The sequence below is a fragment of the Cannabis sativa genome, chromosome 2, assembly GCF_029168945.1.
Source record: "Cannabis sativa cultivar Pink pepper isolate KNU-18-1 chromosome 2, ASM2916894v1, whole genome shotgun sequence".
Lineage (NCBI taxonomy): Eukaryota > Viridiplantae > Streptophyta > Magnoliopsida > Rosales > Cannabaceae > Cannabis > Cannabis sativa.
The window spans coordinates 17,974,857-18,000,438 of record NC_083602.1 but is presented as its reverse complement, the minus strand read 5'-3'; the positions used below and the strand labels follow the sequence as shown (position 1 = coordinate 18,000,438).

The window sequence follows — 25,582 nt, the reverse complement described above, 5'->3', positions numbered from 1 at the left end:
ACAACTAGCTGAACCTAACCATATCAGGATTAAGATCCATAGACCTAAGATCAACCAGTGATATTGACTTAAAAAGATATAATGGTAAGTTTAAGATATCTTATCCAAGATCAATATCGGTCCAATCCAATGTGTACTCTATACATCCGATACTGGTAAACTTTGCCAATGCCCTGGAAAGGACATAACATTTATCCACGATGTAAGTATACCTTATCACCGATTATCATGTTAGTCTAAATCCAATGAAATGACAAATCATGAGAATTAAACTTTTGAACATATAATCATGATTATATTCTACTGTGCTGACTGTTGTCGAGTGAATTTCGCAACACCAAATTATATGATATTATTAGTAACAAGAAGCAATTTACGTGAAAGAACAACTGCGAGTATTCAACCTAGAATGGCGAGTACTCAACTGGGAATGAGAAATAATTAACAAAAAACTGGAAAATAATAATGAGACAAAGAATTATAGTGGTTCAGTCAGATCACGGTCTGCTTAGTCCACTGTTGCAAGAGTTTCTGTAGGTGCCATTTCACGGTGGATCACCCCTTTATATACAAAGCAGGTGTGCAATTAGTTATACAGGGATTGCATTCATTTTCAATCCGTTTTTACACATTGAATTACAATAATTAACTAAACAACGTTAACATTAATAAATGAACGACACTTACTAAGTTTATCAACGTATGCGTCTTCTATATCTGCGAGTTGGCTGTCCATATTCTGGTGATAAACTTGCGGGTTCATCAATTATGCTCGGGATGTCTGCGTCCTTAGGTAGTCGCCTCTTGTGGACATCGCATGACGGGCTGATAGGGCCTAGTTATGCAAGCCTATATTACATTATAAAGGCTGCAGGGTTCTTAAGACCAACTCATATTTATAGAGAATCGTTCTCCTGGTTGATATAAGGACACGGGGAGGATGCTCGCATATATTTGATATATGCGAGCTACTCTCTTGTCTCGGATGCGATTAGACTTCGGTCATGCTCGCCACCTCTCGCTGATTCTATCTTAAGCGAGGTTTAAAACTTCGAGGAGTCCCTCAGGGACGTCTCAGCTTTCTTTGGAAAATCTGAGTATACGTGTCCTCTAAGTAGGGGTCTGGTCTCGAGTTTCTAGGTAAGAGAAATCTCACTATAACACATGCCCCTAGTTTCACGATGTTACAGGTGCGGTCACAAGGGAAACTATACTCGAGAGACAGGTGAAAGGTTGTCACGAGGAGGTGACCTTTGGTTGTCCCTTCGAGGGTTTCGAAAAATGACGGCTATAATTATTACTTTTATTGCATTTATGGTGCCACGTCACAAAACTCTTCGGTTTCTGTGTAGGCGTGGCCATCTCTGGCCGTTGGATTGGGTGACTCTAGGCATTTCGACTGCCACGTGTCGCGATCCCAATTAATGAGGGATTTGGGTATTTAAACCTCCTGATTCGAACCAAAAATCCCCATTTTCCCTCATTTTTCTTCAACCCCCTTAACTCCTTTGTTTCTTCACTCTCAGAGAAACCACTAAGAAACACTTTCATAAATTGCTCAGATTTTTGCCTTTCTTCGTGGGTTTTTCTTGATTCTACATTGCAGTCAAGGGCGATTCGTGGGAACAGATTTTGCAAAGTAAAAGGTTAGTTTTCGAATCTTCACCGTGTTTCGTTTTCTGTTTGAGTGGGGACTGTATTTTCTGGGTTTTTAGTATGCATGAGGGTTGTTTAAGAATGAATGTTTATAGATGGTATATATGAGGCTATGTTTTTTAGGTAAAAACCTGGGTAACTTCATAGAGAATGACCTGTAAGTTGGCATGACCGCATACGGGGTAAGAAATACTTGAATAGGCACTGTTTCATGCTTTGAATACTCGCGGGTATTCGGACGAACAATTTGAATACTCGCATATTTGCGAGATTTACTTACTTCTGATTGTTGGCTAGATCTTTTAGGATTTTATATACTGTGAATTTAGTCGCGAGAACATTAACCGAGTTTCAAAATGGTGGATGTGTCATAGTATTCTAATGGTCATATACGCGGTTATATGTCCCTTGAGATACTGTGATACACCCAGCCATTTGCGACATGCGTTAATGTTCTAATGAGCGTACTCTTTGGCTGGTAGATATTCTCGGAACGGTGGGAGTACCTCAGTAACTTCAGGGTCATGCTTGAGAACGCATGCCCCTTGAGTCACTGAGTTTCTCCCACCGTTTCTAGAGGTATATCGCTTGGCCCTGGACACGTGACTTATTCGCACTTTTAGTATTATCTCTACTCGCATATTGATGGGGTGGTCAGCATTCACAAGGATGCTGACCATTCTATCAAGCGCGACATTGTAGTTTAATGCGGGTGAGATCACTTATTTTGTTTTCACACATTCACCACGCTGAAAAGATCTTCTATCTTTCAGATGAGCGACCTGTCGGATAGTCAGCTGCTCGGCTCGGGAGGCCACGCATTCGATGGTGACGAGGACCAGGAGGAAGATAGCTTTCTCCCAACTTCAATCTCAGAAGAGGAGATCGCACCTACTATGGGCATAGAGCTAGGTCTGATGTCTTCTTCGGACATCGAGAAAATGGTGCAAGAGCTCGCTGAGCCTGGGGCCATTGATATTCGAGATAGCGAGTCCACGGTGTCAGCCCGCGACTATCTTATTCATTCGAGGCATGCCCCTGATGTCGAGGTCGAGGAGACAGACGACGACTGGACGGCCCCAGCTCACGAATCAGGCGATGAGGAGGAAGAGGCAGAAGGGAGCGGTACTGACTCGGTCGATGACACCCAGCTGAACGAGCCTTTCTCGTGCGAGGATTTGGTTTCGAGGGTTACCAAATTGGACCTCACCACCTTTACGAAGCTGAACCTGCTGCGACTTGCGTCTTTGCGACCTAAGCCAACTCAGAGGGCGCACCTTCCTTTTACAAATCCAGCGATCATTCCCACAGAGGATGTGGTAATCTCAATACCCATTCTCTGATGTGGGGTATCATTCCCTTTCCATCCCTTTATCGCAGCTATCCTCAAACGTTATGACGTATCACCTTTCCAGCTAACTCCCAACAGTTATCGCACCACCCTGGCTTTTTATGCGATGTATATGGAGTATGTTCATAGGGCTCCCTCGGTAGAAGAGTTTAGCTACTTCTGCGATATAAAAAGCGTAGGCCTTCACAATGGTTTCTACTGCTTTAACAAATGGGCGACTTCTGAAATTAACGGGGTAGAAGGGATGGTATCTAATATGGGAGATTGGAAATCAAAGTGGTTCTACATATTCAAAGTCACAGGGATTAGAACTGATTTTAACTGTCGACCTAGTACGTCGCATGTTTTCTGACTTAGACATTTTTCTGAGTTGTTTTGAGGTTTTAATCTGACTTGCTCTTTTCTTTTGGTTTTTGCAGATAGACCATCTCGTCCCACACTCGACGCGACTCGCAGAGAAACAGCTGAAATTCTTGGAAGCCTTCCTGTACAGGATCGTGACTGGCGATTGTTATGTACGACTGCTAAACTTCGCGAACATAAACTGATCCCTAAGAACGCGAGTCTTTGGAGAGAGCCGGTGTATAAGGAACCTTCTGAAAAGCAGCAAGAGCGAATTGATAAACGCCTTTCCAAGCAAACTCCTCGACCATCATCAGGCATTTTATCGCATATGCAAACTTAGGGTGTTAGAATTTTCATCCCTATTTATATTGCCCCTTATTTTTTTTTCTTTGTTTAATCGCAGAAATGACTTTCCTAAAGTCTGCTCCTATGCTCAACCGCAAACTAAAACCCGGGACAGCAGCGACCTCTCCTATTACATCCCAGAAGAGGAAAAGTGATGTGGTTGTTACTCGTATCGCAGATTCCTCCAAGAGGCCTGCTAAGGGTGTTCAAGAGAAAGGGAAGAAGGTTGTGATCGATCCAGCGGCTCGAGCTCGTCAAGTGCTGTGTCTTCAGGAGAGGTTTGTCAGCGATGAGTTCTTGTTGAAGATTGACAAGTCATCTTCAGAGGAGCTGCTTCCTCGCGCTGCGGAGTTAGCTTCGCAGTTCATGGCTACGTTTGCGAAGGCTTTTGCCGTAGGGCCCAAAGAGGTTGAACTCGCGAAGAAACATATTGCTTAGTTTCAAGAAGACATTAAGAAGCTGAAACAAGATGCGTCTTCTAAGGCCAAAGAATTAGAGGAACTTCGTAAGGCCAAGGAGCAGGTCGAGCTTGAAGCCAAGGCAAAGATTGAAGAGATGTCTCGCGACCTGGAAACTGAGAAGGAGAACGGCAAGAAACAGTACGACTAGGCGGTCTTGGACTACATCTATACTATTCTTTCCAAAGTTCCAGACTTCGATTTATCGATCCTTGGAGCGAAAGCCACGGAAATGGCCGAAGCTTTTCGCGCTATGTCACCCACACCAACTCAAGGTGGTGGAGGGAACCTTTTCGAGGAGACCGAAGTCGCGGAGGTGGAGGAGGTCGAGAACGAGGTGGCCAGTAAAGTCGCGGATGAATTTGTTCCTGCTGCTCCCAACGCTTGATTTTTCCCTTCTATGTTTGAACTATATTTCTTTTGAATTCGCTAGTTTTTTTTTATGCGGTACAGGGGTACTCGCACTCTGTACTTAGACAAATTTACAATTTATTTTGGACTAATTCATATCCTCGCGGGGATATTTAATGTTTAACATTTTTGCAGTACACGGGTACTCGCGTTTTAATATATTCGACTTTAATTACAGCCTGGTGTAATAAGTAGAAAATCTCACAAGATTTGACAAAATTTGTTTAAACTTGAAGAATTAACAAATATGAGGCATTTCCTTTATATGATCAATAGTACATTATGGTATATATACTCCCCTATACTTAGGATTTTTTTTTATAAAAAATGACTAAGTATAAGTACAAAGTGAACATAATTTAATGATGCGAGTACTATTGATAATATAATTTTAGGCTTTCGCCATTCCAAGCTCGTGGAATCACAGTACCATCGAGTGCTGCGAGTCGGTATGTAGCGTCACCTATTTTTTCCGCGATGAGATACGGTCCTTCCCAATTATCCCCAAAGACCCCATGCGCTGGGTTCTTGGTATTTGGCATTACTCTTCTAAGGACCAAGTCTACTGTTCGCAGGACTTTTGCTTTTACCTTAGAATTAAAGTATCTTGCAGTTTGTCGTTGGTAAGCCGCATTTTTTAAGTGTGCTTGATCGCGTTTTTCTTTCAGAAGATTGAGGTAGAGTGACTGTTTTTCTTCATTCTGCAAGATGTTGAAAACATCTCTGCGTAGGGAACCTGCCCCAATTTCAACTGGCACCATGGCCTCGCACCCGTAGGAAAGCGAGAAGGGTGTTTCGCCAGTTGTGGATCGAGGAGTCGTATTGTAAGACCAAAGGACTTGCGATAGCTCATCTGGCCAAGTCCCCTTGCGTTCTTCTAGTCTCCCTTTAATGGTATGTTTTATTATTTTGTTAACAGCTTCAGTCCGCCCGTTGCTTTGCGGGTAAGCAACTGCGGAGAACGCCTTCTTGATTCCCAGATCGTCACATAATTGTCGCATCTCTTTACAATCGAACTGCTTTCCATTGTCTGAAATGAGCTTGTATGGAATACCAAATCGAAAAATTATGGAGTTATAGACAAACTCGCGCAATTTAGTTGCTGTGATGGTTGCGAGTGCTTTGGCTTCGGCCCATTTCGTGAAATAATCTACTGCGACTACCGCATATTTGACTCCACCTTTCCCTTTAGGTAGCTCGCCTATTAAGTCGATCCCCCATACCGCGAAGGGCCATGGACTTGTGATAGAGTGTAGGTTACTCGGAGGTTGGTGGGTATATGTGGCTATTCGCTGGCACCTGTCGCATTTCTTCGCAAAAGCGAGAGCATCTTGTCGCAAGGTTGGCCAGTAATACCCTTGTCGCATGATTTTTAATGCAAGGGAGTTACCCCCTGTATGATTGCCGCAAATTCCCCCGTGTACCTCACGAAGTATATAACCGCAATCTTCCCCGCTGATGCATTTGAGTAGCGGTTGACTAAAACTTCTGCGATACAACCTTTGATCATACATTACATATCGGGCGGCTCGTTGTCGTAGCTTTCTTGCTTCTACCTTGTCATCGGGTATAACACCCTTTTCTAGGTATGCGACTATTGGAGTTATCCAGGTGACCTCCTGAACGATATCTATCTCCATGATCACTTCTTGATTTATAGTTGGGTGAGTCAATACATCTACCGGAATTACATCGAGCAATTCGGCTTCTCTAGTTGAGGCCAAACGGGCCAATGCGTCTGCGTGTGAATTTTGAGCACGCGGTATTCGAGACACAATTACTTTTTTGAATTTCTGCATTAGTTCGCATACAATGGCTAAATATTTAACCAATCTCCCGCCTCTTGCCAGATATTCTCCATTCACCTGGCACACCACGATTTGGGAGTCGCTAAAAGCCTGAAGATACTCGACTTTCATCTCGAGAGCGAGTTTCAATCCTACGATTAATGCCTCATACTCGACTTCATTGTTAGATGCAGCAAATTCAAAACGTAAAGCAACATGTACCTTAAAATTGTTGGGACTGATTAATAAGATTCCGCTACTAGAGCCCTCGTTATTTGAGGCTCCGTCGACGTACAATGTCCACAGCTCTCTTTTCGCTATAGCAATGTCGCTTTTGTCTTCTATGAGTGCTACCTCGGTGCTGGGGAATTCAAGGATAAAATCTGCTAGGGCTTGCCCCTTGATCGCAGTTCTTGGTTTATACTTGATGTCGAATTGACTCAAATCCATCGCCCATTTCAATAACCTCCCCGATGCTTCTAGTTTTGCCAAAATTTGACTTAAGGGGTAGTTTGTCAAAACCTAGATACTGTGAGCCTGGAAATAAGGTCGCAATTTCCTTGACGATGTTATCAAGGCAAACACCAACTTTTCTATTTGGGGGTAGCGTGTCTCGGCATCCAGTAATCGCTTACTGACATAATACACCGGGTATTGCCGTCCTTGATCCTCGCGTATTAGTACTGAACTAATCGCATATTCTGATACTGCTAAATAGATGGACAAGACTTCACCGGTCATTGGCTTTGATAAGATCAGAGGTTGCCCCAAATGCGCTTTTAAGGTTTGAAAAGCCTACTCTCATTTTTCGGTCCAGTGGAACTTTTTGTTGCCTTTTAGAATCTGAAAAAACTCCTTGCACTTATCAATAGATCGCGATATAAAGCGGTTTAAAGCAGCGACTTTACCTGTGAGGCTTTGGACCTCTTTTGGCTTGGTTGGTGATGGCATTTCCACCAATGCCCTGATCTTCGCAGGATTGGCCTCTATTCCTCGCTGGTTAACCATGAACCCAAGGAATTTCCCGGAGCCAACTCCAAAGACACATTTCAGAGGGTTTAGCCGCATCTTATACCATCGCAATATATCGAACATGGCCTGTAAATGGGCAATATGATCCTTCGCATGCTGAGATTTCACGAGCATATCGTCAACATATACTTCCATGGTGTTTCCAATGAGATCTGCGAATATCATATTCACCAGCCTCTGATAAGTCGCACATGCGTTTATTAAACCAAAGGGCATTACTTTGTAACAGTATAGTCCTCGATCAGTAATGAACGAGGTGTGTTCCTGGTCGGGCTCATACATCGGGATTTGATTATATCCCGAGTATGTGTCCATAAAGCTCAGGAGTTCGTGACCTGCAGTGGCATCAACAAGCTCGTCAATGCTAGGAAGGGGAAAGCTGTCTTTGAGACAGGCTTTGTTTAGGTCTGTAAAGTCAACACATGTGCGCCATGAGCCATTAGGCTTAGGCACGAGTACGGGGTTCGCTAACCAGTTGGGGTAAAACGACTCCCGTATAAAGCCGCAGGCAAGGAGGCAGTCGACTTCTTCTTTTAGAGCTTGGTACCTCGCAGGGTCCATTTTGCGGCACTTTTGTCGGACACCTCGTACCTCGGGGTCAATGTTCAAGCGATGACACATGACTTGCGGAGATATTCCGACCATATCTGAATGTTTCCAAGCCAAAACATCAAGATTTTGCTTTAAGAAGGTCGTTAATTGTTCTCGTTGCTGAAAATTTAACTTAGAACCAATTTTTAATACTTTGCTATTATCTACAGGATCTATAGGTACCTCAATGGTGTCTTCCGCGGCTTGGGCTGCGGCATCATGATCGAGGATTCTTGGATCCAAATCTGGTTCATCTATGTGCGGCACCTCCTCGATTTGAGGATCTCCTGGCGAGGAGGTGGCGCCTCCAACAGGTAGATAACATTTACTGTCCTTTTTTCCGCGAGCTTGACTGCTGTGTTGTAGCATTCTCGCGAATTTGCTTGGACTCCTCGTACAGAACCTACTCCAGCGGGAGTAGGGAACTTCATTGTGAGATGATAGATCGAGGTTATGATCTTCATCTCCTTCAGGATCGGTCGACCAATCACGGCATTATATGCAGAATACTGGTCGATTACTGCGAAGTCAGCCATTGACTTGGCTCTTACCCGGGCAGTTCCCAAGGTGATTGGGAGTTTGATCATTCCTTTTAATGCTATGATGTCGCCAGTAAAGCCATAGATGCTCGACGTCACAGGCCGCAGGTCCTTCTCCTGCAATCCCATTTGTTTGAAAGCTTGGAAGTTCAACAGATTCACTGAACTTCCGCTGTCGACGAGTATGCGGTGGACATTATCCCCGCCAATATTGGCGACGATAACTAGTGCATCAGAATGCGGATGATGGACCCATCTCGCATCACTCTCCATAAAGGTGATGTCATCGCATTCCTTCTTAAATAGCTTCTCGGGCCGCTCACTAAGATTGTTCACATTGGTGAACGACTTTTCCTTGGCTTCTCTGGCATATTGCTCTTGCGACTTGTAGGAGTCTCCTGCGATATGGGGTCCTCCAATGATAGTTAAGATGTTGCGAGGTGTTCTAGAACCGCTCGCATTTTGGTTTTCTCCTTTGTCATCCGCTCGGGGATGACTTTCCTCGCCCTTCTTATACTTGTCAAACTTTCCTCTCCGAATCAGCTCCTCGATTTCATCCTGCAAGACCCAACATTCTAAGGTAGTATGACCAATGTCTTTGTGGTACTTACAGAATTTTTTGGGGTCTCTTCTGTCGCGATTTCCCCTGATGGGGGGCAGCTTCTTGAAGACTCCGTTTCTCTCTTCGATTGCATAGATATGGTCTCGGGGTACTGCGAGTTCAGTATAATTGACAAAACGAGGTCCGCCCTTCCTCTTCGGCGAGGATTCCTTCTTGGGAGGAGACTTGGCCAACTTCGGACTTCGCTGTCTCCGCGGGCTGCGTCTCCTTGGGCTTCGGCCCCTGGAGTTCTTCCCTCGGGGACTGCGAGATCATGAACGCGGTATTGGTGATTTGTGTTTGTCCTTGCCCTTCTCCAACTCTGCCAGAGAATTCTCGATTCTCTTATGGGGTTCGGCCATGGCGAAGAATTCGACTAAGGATTCTGGTCTTCGAGCTTGTAACTCCTTCCAGAAGTCGGTCCTCGGCAAAATACCTGTTATCAGCATACAAACAAGCGAAGACTCGGGAGCCTTCTCGACTTTTGTTACCTCTGCATTAAACAATTTAAAATAGTCTTGTAAAGACTCACTGGGTTCTTGCTTGATGTTGGCCAAAGTCGTATAAGGTGGCCTATAGGTCATCGTAGCCTGGAAATGTGTGAGGAATAAGTCAACGAAGGTTTCCCATGTCGATATTGATGCCTCAGGCAATTGGGTAAACCAATCGTGGGCGTTCTCCTCGAGTGTTGCCGCAAGAATGCGGCATTTTGCAAGCTGTGGTACCTGATCCACCTCCATTATAGTATTGAATTTTTCAAGATAATCTATAGGGTTAGAAGTACCTTTATACTTTAGGGATTCAGATAGACGAAATCCCTTGGGAAGTTGGGCTTGTCGCACTTTCGTAGTGAAGGGTGAGGTCCCATGCAACTTGTATATGGGCTTTCGTTGCTGCTCGAGCATTTTTAAAGCTTGCAGAAGCATGCTTTGGTCAATCCCTCCAGTCGCAGGAGTCGGGGCTGCTGCGACTGCGGGAGTCGCAACTACTGCGGCGAGGTTTGCTGGGACGGTGATCCCAGTTGTCGCGATCCGCGCGGTAGGCGGGTTATTGTGAGTGTCGACACCCTGATCGTCTGCATGGGGATCACGGAATGTCTCCGCGTTATGAGGGACGCGAGAACGCGCTCTAAAAACTACGTTGAGGTGATCATGCAGATCACCTCGATGTACCTGATATGTCCCCCCTGCTGCGTTTCTACAGAGCCGGACCTTGTATATCTACTTGGCGTACGACCATGCGATGACGAAGAGGCTGATTCTGCGTCGTTGTCTCTTGATGGTCGACTGCGAGGATTGCGTCGTTCAGGGTCTTCATCAACCTGCGTGCCCTGGTTTGGATACCTCACGGATTGGTCCCTCGATGTTGGATGGTTCAGGTCCAAACCTTCAGGGTTTGTTCTTCGTTCCCTGCATACACGGTTAGTATGACGTCTAGAATTTGTTACCTGAGGGTTGTCCGTGCGAGTAGTAGGGACTCGAGGGGGGCGTCGGGCCTGGTTCTGTCCATCCACTTCGGCCTGTAGTGCACGCAGTTGGTCCTGAATCGCAGTATATTGATCAGTGGTAAGCTGGATGATTCCCTCGGATACCACTGCCGGAGTGACGGGGGGAAAATGCATGGTGGCTGGTGGTGTGGATGTATCCCCGACTTGAGGGTCAGTTGTTTCTGGGAACAGGTTGAGAGGTCTGATGTTGCTCCTCCCTACTCTGCCATTAACGACGTCCACAAGCGGCATTCCAGCTCCGGATAATGGTACGTTCATCATCCCAATGTTGATGGACCCGTTGTTAGCTCCTCCGTTTGTTTGATTTCCAGCCATGATGGTATTTTTCTTGAAATGAATAAGATCTTAGTTCTCGTTCCTACAGACGGTGCCAAATGTTGTCGAGTGAATTTCGCAACACCAAATTATATGATATTATTAGTAACAAGAAGCAATTTACGTGAAAGAACAAGTGCGAGTATTCAACCTAGAATGGCGAGTACTCAACTGGGAATGAGAAATAATTAACAAAAAACTGGAAAATAATAATGAGACAAAGAATTATAGTGGTTCAGTGAGATCACGATCTGCTTAGTCCACTGTAGCAAGAGTTTCCGTAGGTGCCATTTCACGGTGGATCACCCCTTTATATACAAAGCAGGCGTCCAATTAGTTATACAGGGATTGCATTCATTGTCAATCCGTTTTTACACATTGAATTACAATAATTAACTAAACAACGTTAACATTAATAAATGAACGGTAGTTACTAAGTTTATCAACGTATGCGTATTCTATATCTGCGAGTTGGCTGTCCATATTCTGGTGATAAACTTGCGGGTTCATCAATTATGCTCGGGATGTCTGCGTCCTTAGGTAGTCGCCTCTTGTGGACATCGCATGACGGGCTGATAGGGCCTAGTTATGCAAGCCTATATTACATTATAAAGGCTGCAGAGTTCTTAAGACTAACTCATATTTGTAGAGAATCGTTCTCCTGGTTGATATAAGGACACAGGGAGGATGCTCGCATATATTTGATATATGCGAGCTACTCTCTTGTCTCGGATGCGATTAGACTTCGGTCATGATCGCCACCTCTCGCTGATTCTATCTTAAGCGAGGTTTAAAACTTCGAGGAGTCCCTCAGGGACGTCTCAGCTTTCTTTGGAAAATCTGAGTATACGTGTCCTCTAAGTAGGGGTCTGGTCTCGAGTTTTTAGGTAAGAGAAATCTCACTATAACACTGACGACACTATAATCATGAACATATATATATTTTGGACTTAATAGAATTTATACATTAAGATATAATCATAAAATAAATCATGTGAACCATGCAACATAAAATAATGTAACGCCCTAATGCTAAGGCACGCTACAATTATTTTTCAATTGCAGTGCTATCTTTGCTAATCAAAGAATTTTCTTGAAAATTGTGTCAAATTAAAACTTTAGTACTAACTATGAATCTTTATAAACTTTAATAAAATATTTACAAGTGTCGGGATCCTGTTGTTAAATTTTACAAAATATACAAAATACAGATGTCAAGTCGCACAGCGACTACAAAATGGAAACCCCAGATATCCCGAGGCCAAACACTCTAGGTCGCGCCGCCATGACATGTACAACCTCATCCTAGCTCAAGCTCACTCCTGTTCAGCCTTCGCCTTTCCTTTACCTACACATAAAAGTAGAACTGTGAATCTACAGACTCAGTAAGAAAAGCATATAACATATCACATAATACTGACTTGTATCTAGGCGCCCATACACCTATTTATAAGGCTTAAGAAATGAGTAAGAACAGTCCATACTAGGGTACAGCCACTGTACCACATACACTTTATACCAACATTGTACGAGTGTTCTTAGGTTTTGTTTTGTACCCTGAGTACCACTAAGTGATATACCACGCACACCCTGTACTTTTCCGCACTTGTGCTGGTAACATCGTAATGTACTCTTTAAACCACATACACTATACCAATGCACTCTATATTATTTTTCAGTATAAGTGTTGGTAGTGTACTAACCATATAAGCATGCATATACATTAACACATACATACATTCGCATAGTCATATCACATATTATACGTTGTCCTTATCTCTTTTCCGAATTCAAGTGAGTTGGCTGACTGAACGGAAAGTCTCGTGCTAGATGGATGCCCTCATCACATAACATAACCGGGTAAATCACACGCTAAAACTCTAATCCAAAAAACTCGAACCTACATCTTAAGGTTCTACTATTACTAAAAGGAACCACAATACCCTAAAAAACTGGAAATCACCCAAACGAGGCATTGAATTGGATGCGAATCGAGGAAATGAGTTGTTCGGGGAATCTGCCAAAACCGGTTAACCGTTTTTACAGGTCCTGGCAAATCGGTTAACCGGTTTGCACCAAGGTTCCCCCAACAATTCATAACCTGCTCAAAACATGTCCAAATGCTACCAAAACTTCCAAAACACCTATAATAAGCTTACACAATATAATCCAAGCAATAAAACCCAAAAAAACACTCTGAAACAAAACATGCCATTGATGACCCAAGTTTGAGTTTTCAAACTCAAACATGGTTATCCACCACAACAATCATCAAATACAGTAACAAGAACATAAAATCAACTCAATTTAAGCTTAGAAATCGAATTATAACATAACATTGTTGGGTTTTATGCCCTAAATAAAACTCATTTCAATATAATCAGATTTACTTATTAATATAGATCAGAAATAACATTTAATGTTGCATGGTTCACATGATTTATTTCATGATTATATGTACATAATGTATAGATTCATCTGAAACCCTTTTCACATACTTGATCCTGTTTATTGTGCTGTCAACACATTGGAAAGTAAACATGACTATGTGAATAAAGTTTTCTAGATTTATCAGACACAGGGTTTTACTGATATGATAATCTACAACAAGAGTTTACTTGTATTTGGAGAAATACTATGTTCTTTCCAGAACATTGGTTAAAGTAAAGCTCAGGTTGGATGCATGGAGTATGCATCGGAAGGGACCGATATTGAACTTTGACTTAGATTTAATTAAACTTACCGTAGAATCTATTCAAGTCAATATCGCCAAGTTGATCCTAGATCAAATGATCTTAATCCTGTTATGATTAGGCTCAATCTTGAAAGGCTATTCGTGTTCTTTGATTTGTTAGTTAAGCCTACTTTTAGGTCAGGGTGATACGTACATTTTGGAAACACGGTAGTGCAATTGAGTGGGAGCGCTAGCATAAACATGGAATCTATAGCTTCTATCTGGCGAATAGTAAGCAAAGGATGATCTCCTTCGAGCTTGACCAAACGAAAATAAATGGTGGAGATCTCATTTCACATAAGCTGAAATATCATTTATACGGGGTCAAGTGTTTTAAGGATAAAATACATAGTAGGGTGTTACGGTAATTTAATCCCTTTACTGTGTAGATCATTCATATAGAGGATAATTGATCACATTAGGATTATAACAATGGATAACTAATGATGTGTCTATATGGTGGAACATATAGAGCATTCTATATACTGAGAGTGCAATTCTAAGTTCTATGCGTGGATTCAACGAAGAATTAATAAGTTAGTGAATTTTAGTGCTAAATTCTTGATCTACTTATTGGAAGCTCGGTTATATAGACCCATGGTCCCCCCACTAGTTGAGATAATATTGCTTGTAAGACTCATGTAATTGGTTTTGATTAATCAATTATAATTCACAAATTAGACTATGTCTATTTGTGAAATTTTCACTAAGTAAGGGCGAAATTGTAAAGAAAGAGTTTATAGGGGCATATTTGTTAATTATGATACTTTGTATGGTTCAATTAATAAATATGATAAATGAAAATATTATTTAATAATTATTTATAGTTATTAAATAGTTAGAATTGGCATTTAAATGGTTGAATTAAGAAATTGGCATTTTTGAGAAAATCAGATACAAAAGGTGTTAAAATTACAAAATTGCAAAAAGCAAGGCCCAATCCATTAAAGCCATGGCCGGCCACCTATTGTAGTTTTTTAAGTTGATTTTTTCATTATTTTAATGCCATATAATTCAAATCTAACCCTAGTGGAATGCTATAAATAGATAGTGAAGGCTTCAGGAAAAAGAGACTTTTCTTCTGAGACTTTCTACATCAGAAAAAAACTGAGCCTTCTCTCTCCCTATCTTTAGCTGCCACTTCTTCTTTCTCTTCCCTCTTGAATTTCGAAATCCTTAGTGTATGAGTAGTGCCCACACACATCAAGTGATACCTCAATCATAGTGAGGAAGATCGTGAAGAAAGATCATCAGCAAAGGAGTTTCAGCATCAAAGATTCAGAGAAAGAGATCCAGGTTCAGATATTGATAATGCTCTGCTACAGAAAGGAATCAAGGGCTAGATATTTGAACGGAAGGAGTCATATTATTCTGCTGCACCCAATGTAAGGTTTCCTAAACTTTATATGTGTTTATTTCATCGTTTTAGAAAGTTCTTATTTAGGATGTTAATAAACATACTTGTGAGTAGATCTAAGATCCTGGTAAAATAATTTCCAACAAACATAACCTAACCCTAACAGCCCCTATATCTCAAAATTGCATACTCAACCAAAATCAAAGCTTCAAAAACAAGAGATTAAGAATTCTAGGGTTACCTTTGCTTAGAACCTACTTGAATTCAGCTAAGTCTCCTTCAATTACACCAAAAAACAATCCCAAGCTGGCTGTTCTTGTTGGGTTCGAAGAGAGAGAAGGGAAAGAGAGAGTGTTCTTTGATTTTTTTTTTTGGCTTTTTCCTTATTTTTCTCTTATTTTCCTAAATGAATAAATATTAACTAAATTAATCTTTGCCGATATAACAAAATCTAGGTGTCAACTCCCTAGGCTGCCACCAAATTCCCACTTGCCAAATTACTAAAATACCCCTTTTTGCTTAACTTAGGCAAATTCAAGCCTAGGGATAAAATGGTAAAAAACCGTAATCCCGATCAAACTCGGTATTCTATTTTTCTCCAACATATATCCTGCTAAGAAAAAGGGTCTAGACTTAACCATGTGATTAAACTAGCAATCCATCACATTTTCCGTTGTCGCCGAGCAAAAATCGTAAAAATAGCATAATCCAAATATAATACAAATAATACTCCTAGAGTTTAATAAAATCTCCAGAATTAAGAAATTATAACTCTAATGCCCACCTTTAATAATGAGACTCACAATTAAATAAATTAACAAATAATTATTAAATATAAATAATTAGTGCTAATTGCCTTTACTAATCCATATTATAAATAGGGATGTAAACGGGGTGGGCGGGTGCGGGGATTGCTCCCCCACCCCCATACCCGCTTCTTAAATTCACCCCCATACCCACCCCAATACCCGTTTAAATTCACTCCCATAATCCGTTTTGAAAGAAGTCAACGCTGACGTGGATTAAGACACGCTGCCAAGGGTACCTCGCAGAGGTGTCTCGCCCAGTACATAAACAGCTCAATTTATTCATAAGTCTTCTAGCAATGGTGTAATACCCTGGAATTAAGTAATGTATTAGCAAAACTCTAATTAGATAATTATGAATAAATGAGGAATTATAATAGTATATAGTTCGATATATGTGAATGAATATGATTTATTACATGATAAGACCCCGTTGGTGAGCTAGGGGCATTTTAGTAATTATGACCCAAGAAGGGTAAATCGATGAATTTAATTTAATTACGTGCTTAATGGAGCTATATTATTATATAGTATTCATGTGTTGTCTTTTCAGGTGTGTTCTGACAGGTTGGCGCGGTATAGTCACAACCGGGAATTTCGGGCTGAACCGGGGTCGGGCCCGAAATACAATTGCATTGATTTAATTGGCATTTTATTTGATAAGTGATAATCTAAAATTTATTTGGGAATAAATTGAGTATGAAATGATAAAATTACCCTTGTGTGGGTGATATGTGTGCTTTGGGCCCTAAGGGCATTTTGGTCATTTGACCTTTAATTCTATGTTTGGAAAATTGATTTTGAGGGAATTGATAATTCTTTTTCTGGTTGCTTCTCCCTCTCACCCGAACCCTCTTTCTCTCCCTAACCCTCTCTTCATTTCAACTTGATTTGTGTGAGGTTTAAGCTTGGTTGGAGCTTGATTTTTGGGAATTGATTGTGCTAAGCTTTGAGTTGAAGATTGAGGTAGTTTTTATAGTTTTTATTTTTGGATTCATTGCTGAATTTAACTATGAAAAGAGCATGATTATGTGTTGATCTTGTTGTTAATGTGTAACGCCCTAATGCTAAGGCACGCTACAATGTTGTTTCAATCACAGTGCAATCTTTGCTAATCGAAGAGTTTTCTTGAAAAACGTGTCAAATTAAAACTTTTATATTAATTAATAAACTTTATAATATATTATAATATTTACAAATGTCGGGATCCCGTTTTTAAACTTTTTAAACTTTATATCCCAAAATACACAATTTACAAGTCGCTTAGCGACTACCAAAATATAACTCCCAGATGTCCCGAGACCGAACACTCCAGGTCGCGCTGCTTGGACATGTACAATCTCACCCTAGCTCGGGTTCACTCCTGTTTAGCTTCTGCCTTTCCTTTACCTACACATGAAAGTAGAACTGTGAGTCAATAGACTCAGTAAGAAAAACATATAACATATCATATAACTTTCGACTTGTAACTGGGTGCCCATACACCTATTTACAAGGCTTAACAAATGATTAAGAACATTCTTAATGGTTGGTGCTATTGACCATGATATCACCCACTACCAATACTATGATCGCACTGCGGGACCGACACTATGTTCGTACCGCTATGATAGCATCAATAGCACCCAAGAGTACAATTGGCCATGATATCACTCTTAACCAGTACTGTGCCCGTACTGCTGAACCGACACAATTGTTGTGCCGCTATGATAGCGCCAATTAATACTCTCTGGGGTGAATATCACTCTTAACCAGTACGATGCCTGTACTGCCGAACCGACACAATTGTTGTGCCGCTATGATATCACCCAAAACATATACAATCATACATATAACACGCTATATACAGTTCTTACCTATTTTCTGAATTCAAGTGTGCTGGCCGACCTGAACGGAAATTCTCGTGCTAGATGGATGCCCTAATCACATTAATTGTAACACAGATGAGTGACTCGCTAAATCACTTTCTGGGGATTTAAACTTAAAACTAAAAGTTTTCCTATCGATAAAAAACATGGCAATACCCTAAATATCTCAAAATTGGGAAAAACTAGGGTTCCAAAAATTCCCCCAACCGGCAGACGGGTCCCATCCGGAAGTTCAAAACTGGGACACCAACCGTTCGACCGGTTGGTACAAGTTCCCCAGAACCGGTCGACCGGTTCTGTGCTGGGAACCCAAAAACCAACCCCCTTAACTCAAAATCCAACCAAACTCTACCAAACTCTCCAGTATACCTGTACAGTGCATTTACAACCTAAATCAACCAGAAATTCGCAGAACAAACCAATAAATTCCAACTTGCCATTAATGACCTAAACTTGAGTTTCAAAGCTCAAGCTTACCCAATTCCATTTCCACCTTTCAAAACTAATAACCAGAGCTTACAACAACTCAAAAACTAACTTAGATATCAGATTACACAAGCTTTAAACCTTAACAGCCCCTATTCTCAAAAATCACATGCTCAACTAAAGAAAAACTTCAAAACACATAACCAAGAGTTTTAGGTTTTACCTCTACTTCAAGAACACAACAACCTTGATTAATTCCCAAGAAAAACCAGCTTGAAGGTGAGATTTCCCCCTGGTTTTTGCCCCAGCCGAAAGAGAAAAGAGAGAGAGAGAGAGAGAGAGAGAGAGAGTTCTATCTTAATTTAATCTTTTTTTTTTCTAAACTTTATTTCAATAAGAAAATGGTTGATTAATTTAATCCCTTGCTGAAAACTAATTGCCATGTGCCATCTAATTAGGCAGCCACCTAATCCACTTAATAGTAAATGACTAAAATGCCCCTTAGACTTAAAACTAGGGTATTTCTTAAGCTAGGGGTAAAATGGTCAAAGTCCATAACCCCGCTCAAACTCGATAATTTATTTCCTCAAAAATATTTCCCGCTAAGAAACAAGGTTCTAAACTTACCCATGTGATCAATCTAGCCATCCATCGCATTTTCCGTTGTCGTCGAGCAAAAATTACAAAAATAATATATTTTACATATAAGCTAAATAATACCCCTAGAGTTTAATAAAATCTCTGGAATTGAGAAGTTATAACTCTAATATTTATTTCTAAATATTGGGGTCCACAATAAAATAAATTCACAAATAATTATAAAATGACAGAAATTGGTGCTAATTGCCTTTTCTAATCCAATTACTAAGGCGGTCATTACATAATGCATGTATCGATGAGTAGTGATGTTTTTGTGGGATTTAAGGGTTGGTTCCTTGAGCTTATTGTGATTTTGTTGTTGAGCCCTAGATGAAATGATTAGGGTATTTTTCTTACTTAAATTCAGGTTTAAATTTGATGGTTGCTGCTGGAAATTGATAGAATTAGGTGAGTTGAAGTTGAAGTTTTTGAGCTTGATGTTGGCTTAGTTGAAGCATGATTTTTGAGTGATTATACAATCTGAATTCTTGGATTTATTATGGGATTTTGATGCATGAAATATGTTAGTTGAGCATCTATTTTTTGGTAGTGATCCTATTTGTTATATTGTGAGTTTAGTTGTGAATTTGGGGTAAAAAGATTGAAGTTCTTGCTAAAAATTCGTGGAAAAACTTGCTGGTTTCTGGGTTCTGCACCCAGATGCTACGGCATGCTCTGAAGCATGCCGCGGCCCGCCCCTGTTGGTGGAACCTGGGTTTTTTCCTAGGTTCCGCGGCATGGCTTGGGCATGCCGCGGCCCGCCTTCATTTTTTTGGGCAGTTTCGAGTTGTTTATTCGAAAATTCATAACTTTTGATTTCAAACTCCGATTTGGGAGTTCTTTATATCGTTGGAAAGCTCATTCCGAGCTCTGTATGATTATCTGAATTTTAAATGCCATGATTGAATTTTACGAGTATGGAATTAGGGGTTAACCTTAAATGTGAATATCCTGAATTTGTGTGACTAGGATTACCGACACCTGATCAGGAGCACCCGGGGATTCAGAATCTCTATCTCTTGCTGGACAATAGGTAAGACAGTGATTAGCACGTAGAGTATGCACAGTGGCGCTTATATTAAGAATGATATGCATGAATGTTTAGTAACCAGGATTAGGGTTATTACCCTAATAGGAATGGTCTAATAGCCTAGGGTTATTACCCTAGTAATATATGTGTATAAATGCCATGCCATGTTAATTGTAATGAGATTTAGGGATTATGCGCTCAAGACATAATCAGGTTGGACTCGGTAACCATAACCGAGATGAACCAATTCTAAGGCCTTAATGTATTTAGACGTGTGAGAGCAACACGTGGGTCTACGCCATGTAGATTTAAATAGATGTGTGAGCGCAACACATAGGTCTATGCCACGTAGACATAAATGGGCATGTTAGTGTGATATGCAAGTCTGTGTCATACAGACATATGTTAATGGCATATTTGTTTAGATAGTATGATGAGCATATGATATTTATTATGATTTATACTATCTTGTTGGGCTTGGCTCACGGGTGCTCTACTGTGCAGGAAAGGGTAAGGCATTAGCTGATCAGCCATGAGTTTCAGGAGCTGGGCAAAGAATGTACATGTTCGAGCCATATCAGACCAAGCCGGTTAAGGGTCTACCTGTGATGAACTTTTGAAATTCTATTTTGCCGCTTAGGTCGGCTGGAAAGAAAAGACTTGTAATAAAGTTTGTAAATATTTTTTGGATCCCAACTGTTTAAAAGTTTATTGCAAGTCTTATTTTCATTATGTTTAATATAAAAGTTTAAATTCTGCACTATTTTGATTAGTAATCCTGATATAGGGGATTAGGGTTTCATAAAAATATTTAGGTAGCGTGCCTAAGTGTTTACGGCGTTACAATTTGGTATCAGAGCGCCAAGGTTTTTAAACTTCCTGTAGACCGGCCAAACATGTACATTTGTCGTCAGAGATAAACTCCACTCATGGTGCAGTAAGTATTGAGAGTAAATACTTTACTGTTTGTGTGATCATCTGTTTACCGCTTTCTATTTTAGGCCGTATGCAAAGTATGTATGTGTTATGTGATGCCATGCTTTAAATGCTATTTGTTTATGTGAATATTTTATGAGGTAAATAGATGAGTTAGGGTTTAAGGCAATAAGTGCGTAAGTTTGGTATTTGTGCTTAACTCGCTGGCCTTGTTGATTACAGGGGTACTAGTAATGGACCCTCCGCAATCATCTAGACCACATGGCAAGCAAGTAGAGCCCGGGGCTACCCGAACCGATCCACCAGCACCGCCTCCACCTCCGCAGAATTTGGGGGATAACGCGGGGGCTGTTAATGCTAATCCTCCTGGTGACTGGCAGCAGATGTTCCATGAAATGCGAAGTGTCATGCTGACTGGCAGCAGATGTTCCATGAAATGCGAAGTGTCATACTTCGTCAAGAGGAAGAGTTGCAATGTTTAAGGCAACATTCTGCCCCAGTTGATCAAGGGTTACCACTAGCTCTTGTGCCAGTGGTGGGTAACCAAGGGTATATTATGCCGTACCGGGACTCTGTGTTCGAGCGGTTTGTGAAGCTGCAACCTTCGACTTTTCTGGGAGGTATTCATATTATTAAGGCCGATCACTGGATGAGCATTGTTACCCGTATTCTCGATAATATGGGGGTAATGGGAACTGAGAGGGTGAATTATGCGGCCTTCATGTTTCAAGACCATGCCCGCGTCTGGTGGGATATAGTGAGTCAGACCCGAGATGTCAGTGTAATGACATGGGAGGAATTCATGAAACTTTTTGAAGAAAAGTTTTATAATGTTGCTATGGGGACTTCACACCAGGAAGATTTTGTGAAGTTGACTCAGGGAAAAATGTCTATGGCCGAGTATACTTTGGAGTTTAATTGGTTGTCAAAATTTGCTGGTGATCTGGTGCCTACAGATTTCACCAGAAAACAGAAGTATGTTCAACGACTGAATGCCATAATCAGTCGAGACTTAAAAATTACCACATCACATGACACTCTGTATAAGAGAGTGGTAGACTTGGCCTTAATTTCCGAGGAGGCCGAGCAGCAAGTAATGAAAGAGCAGGCTGCAAAGGATGCCATCATGGCATAAAATCCCTCTGCTAGTGGTAATATCAGTAAGGGGACGACAGTGGAAACCCTGAGCACAAGCGGAAGGCTGAGGCTTCCGGAGCATCAAGGGGAAATAGAAAGTTTCGGGGAAATAGAGGTGGCCGTCAGGGTCGCGGGTCCTCATTCCAATCATATCCCGAGTGTCCTAAATGCAAGAAGCATCACCCTGGTGAGTGTCGAGCCAAGGCATGTTTCCAGTGTGGCATGGTGGGCCACTTTATGAGAGATTTTCCCCAAGCCAAGAAAGAGGAGCCTAAGAAGAATACTGCTTAGAACCCGGGCAACTTTTCACTATAACTCAGGCTGACGCTGATGCTAGTTCGTCAGTTGTCACAGGTCAGTTGTCTATTAATGGTTGTTCTTATACTGTGTTGATTGATTCGGGAGCTACTCATTCTTATGTAACGAGTAGAGTGATAGAAAGTTTTCATAAGCCATGTGATAATTATGCTTCGGGGTTTGGAACCCTGTTACCCTCGGGAGACCTGGTAGTATCCACAAGGTGGATTCGGTCTTTGTCTTTTTGGATTGACGGTTGTGAGTTGACCGCCAATCTAATTGAGTTACAATTATCTGATTTTGACATAATCCTGGGAATGGATTTTCTGCCTAAGTATGGAGTGATGATTGACTGTAAACGGAAGATGGTAGTGTTTGAGCCCAATAGTACTAACCCAGCGGTGTTCGTGGGTAAGGTTCAGGGGGCACGCATACCGAGAATATCACTGTTGAAAGCTAAGGACCTGATGGGTAGAGGTTGTTTGGGGTTCATAGTCACTGCAGTGGATACCAGCCAACCTGTGACATCAGGGCCTGAAAATACGAGATTGGTATGCGAGTTCCTTGATGTCTTTCCAGAAGACTTGCCGGGATTGCCACCTACCCGGGAAATTGAATTTGTTATTGAATTGGTTCCGGGAGTGGATCCAGTATCTAAGGCACCGTACCGAATGGCTCCAGCTGAGTTGAAGGAATTGAAGATACAATTGCAAGAGTTACTGAATCTGGGATTCATCAGACCGAGCTACTCACCTTGGGGTGCTCCGATTTTGTTTGTGAAGAAGAAAGATGGAACCCTGCGAATGTGTATTGACTACCGGGAGTTGAACAAGCTTACCATTAAGAACAAGTATCCTTTACCTCGAATTGATGATCTGTTTGATCAACTGAAGGGGAAGACGATCTTTTCCAAGATCAATCTTTGCTCAGGCTATCATCAGCTGAGAATTTGAGAGGAAGATATCCCGAAAACTGCGTTCCGTACTCGGTATGGACACTATGAATTTCTTGTGATGTCTTTTGGACTCACTAATGCCCCGACAACATTCATGGATTTGATGAATCATGTGTTTAAAGACTACCTGGATAGGTGCGTGATTGTGTTCATTGATGATATTTTGGTGTACTCCGAGTCAGAAGAAGAGCATGAGTTGCATCTCATAGCGGTTTTACAAAGGTTACGGGATCACAAGCTCTATGCTAAATTCAAAAAGTGTGAATTCTGGTTATCTCGTGTCTCATTTCTGGGGCACATAGTGGATAAAGTTGGGATCATGGTGGATCCGGTCAAAATTGAAGTTGTTCGGGATTGGCCAGCACCAAAATCAGCTACTGAGGTCAGAAGTTTTCTGGGTTTAGCTGGATATTATTGTCGGTTCGTTTAGGGTTTTTCAAAGATTGCCGTACCCTTAACGAAGCTGACTCGAAAGAAAGAAGTTTGTTTGGACTGATCGGTGTGATAAAAGTTTCCTGGAGTTAAAGCAACGCTTAATTACCGCTTCAGTACTAACTCTTCCTTCAGATAAGGAAAAGTTTGTGGTTTATTGTGATGCCTCGAGATAGGGTCTCGGCTGTGTGCTTATGCAAGCTGGAAAGGTAATAGCTTATGCTTCTTGGTAGTTAAAGGAGTACGAGCATAGGTACCCTACTCACGATTTAGAACTCGCAGCAATGGTATTTGCACTAAAGATTTGGCGGCATTACCTTTATGGCGAGAAATGTGAGATATACACTGATCATAAGAGTCTGAAATACTTCTTTACCCAGAAGGACTTGAATATGAGGCAGAGGCATTGGCTAGAGTTGGTGAAGGATTATGATTGTGAGATCCTTTATCACCCTGGTAAGGCCAATGTGGTTGCTGATGCCTTGAGTAGAAAAGGTCAGAGTCAGTTGAGTATTATGAAGCAAATCTCCCAACAGCTAGCAACTGAAATGACTCGAGCTCAGATTGAGTTGGTTGTGGGGCAATTGGCTAATATTACTCTGCAATCCACTCTTTTAGAGAGAATTAAAGAAGCAGAAAAGCAAGATTCAGAATTGATAAAAACCCGAGCTAGGGTTTCGGCAGGGAAGGCTAGTGATTTCTCAATAGATGAAACAGGAATGTTGAGATTCGGGAATCGAGTTTGTGTGCCCATGGATGAGAACATCAAGAAACAGATCATGGATGAGTCTCACACGACTCCTTATTCAATTCATCCAGGGTCAACAAAGATGTATCAAGACCTGAAAGCCATGTTCTGGTGGCCAGGCATGAAGAATGACATTGCTGAATATGTTGCAAAGTGCCTTACGTGTCAGCAAGTGAAAGCTGAGCACCAGCGACCTGCAGGGTTACTACAACCACTGAATATACCAGCGTGGAAATGCGAGGACATTGCTATGGACTTCGTGGTAGGTATGCCTAGAACCACGGGACAATTTGACTCTATGTGGGTCATAGTGGACATGTTTACAAAGTCAGCTCACTTTTTACCTGTTCGGACGAATTTCTCCATGTTCGGTATGCTGAGTTGTATGTTAGAGAAATTATACGTCTTCATGGTGTCCCAAAATCCATTGTGTCGGATAGAGATCCGAAGTTTACATCAAGATTCTGGGAGAGTCTGCATCGAGCTATGGGTACTCAGTTAAAGTTCAGCACAGCTTTTCATCCTCAGACACATGGACAATTCGAGAGGACGATACAGATTCTAGAAGACATGTTGCGGGCATGTGTGCTTGACTTTGAGGGATCATGGGTAAAGTACCTTCCCCTGATCGAGTTCTCTTATAATAACAGCTATCAAGCAACAATCGGGATGGCTCCTTATGAACTTTTATATGGAAGAAAGTGTAGATCGCCCATTCACTGGGATGAAGTGGGTGAAAGAAAGTTCTTGGGTCCCGAAGCTGTTCAGAGAACAAGTGAGGCAGTTAAAAAGATTACAGCGCGAATGCTCGCGGCTCAGAGTAGGCAGAAGAGTTATGCTGATCCAAAGCACCGATATATTGATTTTCAGGTCGGGGGCATGGTATTTCTCCGAATATCTCCAATGAAAGGCATTAAACGCTTTGGGAAGAAAGGAAAACTTAGCCCGAGGTTCATTGGACCTTTTGAAATCCTTGAGAGGATAGGGCAAGTAGCGTACAGGTTGGCTATGCCCCCAGCGCTGGCAGTTGTACATGATGTGTTCCATGTTTCAATGCTTCGGAAGTATGTCTCAGACTCGTCCCATGTTCTGAGTTATGAAGCGTTGGAACTCCAGTCAGACTTGTCATATGAGGAACAACCAGTGCAGATACTCGATAGAAGGGACAAAGTCTTGAGAAGCAAGACAGTGGCACTGGTGAAAGTACTGTGGAGGAAAAGTAAAGTGGAAGAGGCAACCTGGGAACTCGAGACGGATATGCAGCAGAAATATCCGGACT

At 41.6% G+C, this 25,582-nt stretch overlaps 1 protein-coding gene across 1 annotated transcript; it reads right to left on the bottom strand.

Moving 5' to 3' along the window:
- Nucleotides 1–8,301: 8,301 nt before the first annotated feature.
- Nucleotides 8,302–9,856, bottom strand: LOC133034165 (uncharacterized). Its single transcript, XM_061109201.1, has 3 exons — nt 9,761–9,856; nt 8,468–9,073; nt 8,302–8,379 (listed from the first exon to the last, which is right to left on the bottom strand). The coding sequence occupies exons 1-3, from the start codon at nt 9,854–9,856 to the stop codon at nt 8,302–8,304; spliced, it is 780 nt and encodes a 259-aa protein (XP_060965184.1).
- Nucleotides 9,857–25,582: the final 15,726 nt, after the last annotated feature.

Excerpts from the sequence above, each read along its gene's own strand:
- LOC133034165 (XM_061109201.1), bottom strand. The coding sequence starts at position 9,856 with ATGGAGGTGGATCAGGTACCACAGCTTGCAAAATGCCGCATTCTTGCG. Across the intron at positions 9,074-9,760 it reads GGTTTACCCAATTGCCTGAG|GATGAAATCGAGGAGCTGAT; the intron begins GCATCAATATCG and ends TGGGTCTTGCAG. Across the intron at positions 8,380-8,467 it reads AGTATTCTGCATATAATGCC|GTTCTGTACGAGGAGTCCAA; the intron begins GTGATTGGTCGA and ends CCGCTGGAGTAG.